This window comes from Dendropsophus ebraccatus, chromosome 11, assembly GCF_027789765.1.
Source record: "Dendropsophus ebraccatus isolate aDenEbr1 chromosome 11, aDenEbr1.pat, whole genome shotgun sequence".
NCBI lineage: Eukaryota > Metazoa > Chordata > Amphibia > Anura > Hylidae > Dendropsophus > Dendropsophus ebraccatus.
The window spans coordinates 38,942,423-38,949,171 of NC_091464.1; the positions used below are offsets into that span (position 1 = coordinate 38,942,423).

Genomic DNA, 6,749 nt, shown 5'->3' on the forward strand with positions numbered 1-6,749 from the left:
AAGTGGTCACAGTATGGCCTGTCTCTTTACACTCAACAGTCCCAGCAGTATTCCCCCCATGTACTAACAAGCATTCTGCAATGTGCCCATTTCTTGCGAACAGCCTATTGCGTTCCTGCATTGATCTCTGCTAACATATATCACATGATGTAGGCACTTAGTGGTGCCATCTAGTCACTGAATTGACGTCAGGGGCAGGGACTAGAATGGCCAGTGGGAGAATAATAAAATGGCACTAATTCATATAGGATACATTTATCAAATGTCACCAAGAATCCTTCACTTAGGTATACATCAGTGCAATCAAGCTTAAAGGGGTATTCCAGAGACTGGTAATACACCGCTTAATAAAGTTATATTACTTTGTACTTTTTTTTTCTTCATACGCATACTTCTGTTAATCTGCAGGAGTAAGAGGCGACAAGGATCACTCTGCTGCCACCAATGGTTATGTCGGGGACTGCAGGGCCGTTTAAACCGTTAGCTCTTGATGAGGGCAGGGGACTGGGAACTGCAGTTGCTGACACAAACTATGGCAGCAGAGGGGCCCATGACGCCCAATACTGCTGGCACTCAACGAAAATATGTACATATAAAGAAAAAACAAACATACATTTAATTAAATTATATTACAAAGTAATATTACTTTTAAAGCAATGTATTAACCCCCCAAAATTAAGAGTCTCTGGAGTACCCCTATAAAGGGGTTGTACAGGGTTGGAAAAAAAAAAAAAAAAAAAAAAAACAGTGGTGCTTTTTCTGGAAGAAAGCAGCCTTGTCTTTCTAAGCCTGGACAACTCCTTCACACATAGTATTTCGGTCAGTAATTTAGCCAGTATTTTTTCAACCAAAACCAAGAGTGGAAACTGTGCAAATCTTTTCATTATAATTTTTCTCTGTCGGTTTTACTGCTGATTTTGGCTAAAAATACTGACCAAAATACACTGACAGAAATACTGACTAAAATGCTGTGTGTCAACATAGCCTTAAAGCATACCTGCCGTTTCAGGTGACTTTGCAGGATAAGCTGCCATGTGGCAGAGAAGAGGTTTCATAACAGAAGAATAAAGCAAAAGAAAAAGAGGAAAAAAGTTCAGATGCAATAGAAATATGGCGCATATATTTGTGTTACTGTTTTTCTAAACTTTTAACAAACATTCCCCTCCTTCCTACATTTAGTAATGGCATACTCACAAGTTAAAGAGTGTGTCAGTGCAAAGAATTACTTGTTGAGGCTATGTTCACACTACGTATGATTCCGTCCGTAGTGCGAACCGCGAATATACGCACGTAGTTTTGAGGTTGATGCGTTCGCTTAAGTGTATACGATATACGGCCGCACAATGCACACTACGTATGAACTTACGGGCGGATCGTATACGGCGCCGTGAAAAATGAACATGACCATTGTTTGAGGACAGAAATGTTCCAACTCACGGCTGTGGATTTCAGTGCGCTCACGTACAAAGTACTTATTTCAGACAAATTAAACTTGATTTTTCGATCCAAAAGGTTCTGTGTGGTTTACTGGGCTGGGCGAAGATTTCCAAGTAAATGACCTGTTTCAGATCGCTTCGAAAAAAGCTAGGGAAGCATAACTGTACTATGGGCGTATGTTCGCGGTTCGTAAGCATCCGGCCGCATGTCTATTTTTCCCACGGCCGCAGTTTCAGCCGCACATGTACGGCTGCGTACGAACTATGGCCGGAATCGTACGTAGTGTGAACATAGCCTGAAAGTGTTTTCAGAAAGATGAGATTTATAAGCAGAAAATTTGCCCTTAATTGTAAGTGTATGGAGTGCAGGAAGAGTTAAGCCTTCTCTATGCAGACAGTTCCCTAAAGCATCTGCTTACCGGAACAATGCCATGAACGCCAACTGTCTGTATAGCCTGGTTTTCTTCCTCAGAAGAAATAGCCACAAAGCTAAATCCGCGGAAGAGCTGGTGCGCATTGGCACTTGCTGGAATACCAGGAGAGTCTATAAACAAAAGCAGAAAGAAGAAAGCAAACAATAAATAAAGCAAGCAATTATGACTATTCAGCAGAGACATATTATACATGCGTTAACTCAATAGAAAGATAAGAATAATAGGAAAAAAAACAAAAGAATCTTTTGAAGTTTCTCCCCTTTAATTGGATTTTAGCTTTATGCAAATACAGCTTAATCCCACTTAAAGCTTAACAGTTAGTCTAATTTTTTTTACTAAAGGATGTGGTACATGCTCTTTAATAAAACAAAAAAAAAAACACTAATATATTTAAACGATTTACACTAACTTATTTAATGTTAATTTTTTTTTTTTTTTTTTATAAAATAATTTTTAAATATCTGCTTGCAGTCATTGAATGACTATAAATTATTCAGAAGCTGAAACCCCATCCGGATATTTCATAGCCAAAGGGGGTTTATTACACAACACTGATGAGGACATTTCCATAGAGCTAAATAAAGCAGTGCACGTCTCCCCTAACCTGGACTCCAGGCAGAGGTCTTCTGACTATACCTCACAACATGTTGCCCTCATCTCTAATAATAAGCCAATCTTTTTTCCCTTTACTTTTTCTTTAGCTAGTGAGCTGAAAGCACATGAACATTTATGGACCGGCAACCAGAAGTAAGCAGAAATATAATGTATGAGAACGATATATATTAATGTAATGTATATTCAGTTGAGCTTAGTGATGGTTTGTTGTACAACGCTGATCCTCCTGTGTCCTATCAGTGCCAATACACAATGATTGTGGGAAGGCTCCAGGGAAAGCTCAGATCTCATATGAAGCCTTCACCAGAGGAACCTGGAACTACTTCAAGAAACACTTGTCACCTATATTGTAAAAAATCATCAGAACCACGCTCATCCCACACTTTAAAACAGATGCTTGGTGCAGTAGGGGGCAAACAATCTATAATTCTAGTCCAAATGATATTATGGGTCCAATGTCTTGACTGATTTACCTATGCCCTACTATAATGCCCGGACAAAGTTCTTACACAAATGGAAATATTAAAAGGGGTAGTGCGGTGTAAAGCATTTATTCACTAAATAACACACATTACAAAGTTATACAACTTTGTAATGTGTGTTATTTAAGTGAATGGCCCACTTCCCCGTATTCCCCCCACCCCGGAAGTGTGGTGCATTATACCTACGGAATCGATGTCGATCCCGGACGCCATTTTCAGGAGGTCGGCCGGACCGCTCCAGCCCTCCCTCATGCCGGCCCCCCTCTGGCGCGCCATCAGCTGCTCAGCCGCGATTGGCTGAGCACTGTTATGCTCAGCCAATCGCGGCTGAGCAGCTGATGGCGCGCCAGAGGGGGGCCGGCATGAGGGAGAGCTAAAGCGGTCCGGCCGGCCTCCCGAAGATGACTTGTTCGACCCAAGATGGCGGCCAGGGTCGACAGATTGCGTGAGAATAATGCACCACACTTCCGGGGTGGGGGGAACACGGGGAAGGGGGCCATTTACTTAAATAACACACATTACAAAGTTGTATAACTTTGTAATGTGTGTTATTTAGTAAATAAACGTTAAACGCGGCACTACCCCTTTAATACATCATATTAATGCAGAGACAACATAGAGGATGCAGGAAGAAATCACATTAGTGGACGTGTCCCAAAGGATTATCTTGAATCCAGGAGTGTGTGGCTAGGGAGGAATGCATTGAGGGCCAATAACACCTTTTTTTTGGTCTATTGCTACCAGAGTTCCTGCATCTGTGATTCAAAAATACACTGTGATAATTTTTTGGAGCTAACCTCCAATGTCCATGGCTGGTGTGTGATTTTTGCCTATTCATGATTAAAGCATCACTGTACTAACCTTTTAACATCATATACTTCAAAGGTTTTAATAAATTTGGGCTAGGTATTCAGATTCCTACAGGTTGCTAGAATGAGTCAGGAGAAGTACTTGGCAAAATCCTTCTCTCTGTCTTGTTGCAAGAGACAGATTCTGTAGGGCGATGGGAGAGAAGTTCCCATTTAAGTTTTTCTCCTAGAACTTTCCAATTAATTTTTTTTTTCCAAAGACAGTAATTTTAAAGCATATTTGTCAGTAAAAAACAAAAACAAAACAAAAAATGGGAGACATTTAAAAAGTTTTTTTTTCAGTCACGAGTGTTCAGGCTGATTGTTTACGACAATGTGCCAGGAGAAGAGCGCACTGTGACCTGGAAAGATTCATAACATAAGTCTCAGACACAGAAACTATTAGGTTTCTTATCTTAACAGCAATTTATGTTCCACCAACTGCAAGTCTGACACTTATTGAAGAAGTGACATCTAATCCTCTCTTTCCTGGTACCCCTGTAATAAGGATTTTAATTGTTTGTTATGCCCAGGACCAATATAGATGCTATGGGCACCCATTTAGCTATGTTTATGCAAGAAACTTCCATGGTAGATGGCTAGTGATCCTTACACCTTTTCCAAGCTAGACTACATGTTGGTATTGAGAAATCTTGTGCCTTATCTCACTGCCGACATCTCCCACTGTGTTTAGGAAATAACCGTGAGCAAACCCTGCCCTAACATGACAATGTTTACTGCAATTTCTGGATTAGAAGATGCACTGACTGATAAGACAGAGCCAAAAACGGAAGAGCTGCCTCCTTATTCACAGCCTCAGCATTCTCTCTCCAGCTAAACCATCAGAAAAGACAGCAAACAGAACACAATGCTTGCATCATGTCTTGCCATCAAAACCCTTTCTTTGAGGATTCACTTTAAATTATTAAATGTGTAGTGAAAAGGACTGATACGCTGCACAGCCAGACACTGGAGGATGAATCTCATAGAAAAGCATCTTACCTTTGGGTGTTTTTGCAGTGAACTCAGGATCAAAATAAAATGTGTCTTCGGGACCACCTGTGGCTGGCTTGAATGGAGGTTGAATTTCTCTTCTATACAGTTTCTAAGAAAAGAAAAATCTATTTATGTATGCGGACATCAGAAAAAGGTATGTGAGAACTCCATGGCCAAGAGATCTATAGAGATGGGAAATATCTTGCATTGCTTTAATATTTCAATATAATATCAGACAAGACAACTTACATTCCAGTCAATTGTTGCAAAGAAAGGATGCCTTTTAATTTCTTCTACGCCGTCTGGTCCTGCTCCTGTATAGTAATAGATAGGAGGTTAAATGATATTTGTGAGAAGTAACTGTATAAGGCCATGATTCTATTATAAAGATTGCTATACTCTGCTTACTGTCATGCTAGCCCACTGTATGAAGCATAGACAGGACCCAAGGAAAAGTCTATGTAGACATCCTGTGTCGAGCTTAAAAAGATTTTTTTACTGTCTCACCAAGACAGATCTCTCATTGGTAACCTCAGCATGGCAAGATAATATCAGAAGTCAGCCTGATCGATCATCAATGACAATTTCCCTATGCTTTACACTGTAGCCCAGGTTGTTCAGATTGCATGTGTAAGTACAGACAAAAGCTAACTATAGTCTACAGGAAGCACAGCAGAATGATCATAGACTCTAAACAAGCTAAAGGATGATACATTTAAGTAAAGCACTGTACATACACAAGTAACCTCTTAAGTAAGGATGCTAGAGATCTTCATTTAAGAATACAGCTTACCTAATCTGTTAGTGGGGTTTCTCTTAAAAAGCATACGGAGGAGAGATTGAGCTTCTGGAGTAAGAAACTGAGGCATCCCAAGTTTAGCCCTAGTGCAAAAAAGAAAAAAAGTCAAGGCAACTAGTGGTGTTACAATGTAAATCACTAGACCAGTGCAAGTGGTACAGGACTGGAAAATTGCTCACACAAAGCTAAAACCCAAAAACTTACCCCTCTGTGTAAAAATCATACAGAAGATGTACCGTATTTTCCGGCGTATAAGCAGACAGGGCGTATAAGACGACCCCTGACTTTTAAAGAGATTGTCAGGGGTTCGCCTTACATGCCAGAAAATGTTAACTCCTGCCTGACCGCAGCCCTGCTACAATCAGGCGGGGGTTAACTGCAGCTAAAGTAATAAAACAACCAACAGTTACCTCACCTGGGCAGGTTCCCGGCCTCCGCGAATCTTCTTCTGCGCTCCAGTTCCCGGCGCAGCCAGTTTGACGTACACTGATTGTGCCGGGGATGTCCGAACCTCTCCTGAGTAGCATCTAATCGGAGATGCTCTGCTGCCGGGAGAGCTTTGGAAGAATGACAGAGGCTTCGGGAGGCTCCAGAAGTACCCAATGCCTCTGTCATTCTTCTGAAGCTCTCCCGAGCAGCTCAGATTAGACGCTCGGCTGCTCGGGAGAGGTTCGGGCATCCCCGGCGCAGTCAGTGCACGTCACACTGGCTGCGCCGGGAACGGAGAGAAGACGAGGCACGGAGGCCGGGAACGGGCACGGGCGAGTTAACTTTTTTTTTAATGGTCGCCCCATACAGTGGGTATGCGGTTAATTTTTGAGCCCCCCACTGTACGGGGTGACCATACCCGGCATAAAGGACAACCCCCGACTTCTGACAAGATTTTTCGGGGTTAAAAAGTAGTCTTATACGCTGGAAAATACAGTATTTGTACCATAACCATATAAACTGGGCCTTAAATCTTAAAGTGATACTGTCTCCCCCTTACTTTTACACAATCGATATATCTACTCTCTTTTCTAAAATTGCTTTAGTTCATTGGTGGACAGTGGCCCCTAGGCAGGGCTTCATGCCCCCCTCTACCTGCCTAGGCCAGTGCCATAGTCTCCGGCTCTGCTCCCCCAAGTGATGTCACAGCA

At 41.8% G+C, this 6,749-nt stretch overlaps 1 protein-coding gene and 1 long non-coding RNA gene across 4 annotated transcripts in view; one reads left to right on the forward strand and one right to left on the reverse strand.

The window, feature by feature from the left end:
• The window catches only part of RPS6KA3 (ribosomal protein S6 kinase A3), a 95,713-nt gene that overhangs the window by 20,676 nt on the left and 68,288 nt on the right, over nucleotides 1-6,749 (reverse strand). For 2 of the 3 annotated variants that reach the window (XM_069945775.1, XM_069945777.1), the window contains exons 11-15: nucleotides 5,605-5,693; nucleotides 5,061-5,125; nucleotides 4,818-4,920; nucleotides 1,856-1,980; nucleotides 998-1,027 (exon numbers count right to left, since the gene is read on the reverse strand). In XM_069945775.1, coding sequence (XP_069801876.1) covers nucleotides 998-1,027; nucleotides 1,856-1,980; nucleotides 4,818-4,920; nucleotides 5,061-5,125; nucleotides 5,605-5,693 — 412 coding nt within the window. The remainder of the gene's footprint in view (nucleotides 1-997; nucleotides 1,028-1,855; nucleotides 1,981-4,817; nucleotides 4,921-5,060; nucleotides 5,126-5,604; nucleotides 5,694-6,749) is intronic. The other variant, XM_069945776.1, reaches the window with a different exon arrangement.
• Nucleotides 2,567-6,749, forward strand: part of LOC138767906 (uncharacterized) — a 10,728-nt gene continuing 6,545 nt past the window's right edge. The window contains exons 1-2 of the long non-coding RNA XR_011358877.1: nucleotides 2,567-2,617; nucleotides 4,510-4,965. This is a non-coding gene — a long non-coding RNA (uncharacterized lncRNA). The remainder of the gene's footprint in view (nucleotides 2,618-4,509; nucleotides 4,966-6,749) is intronic.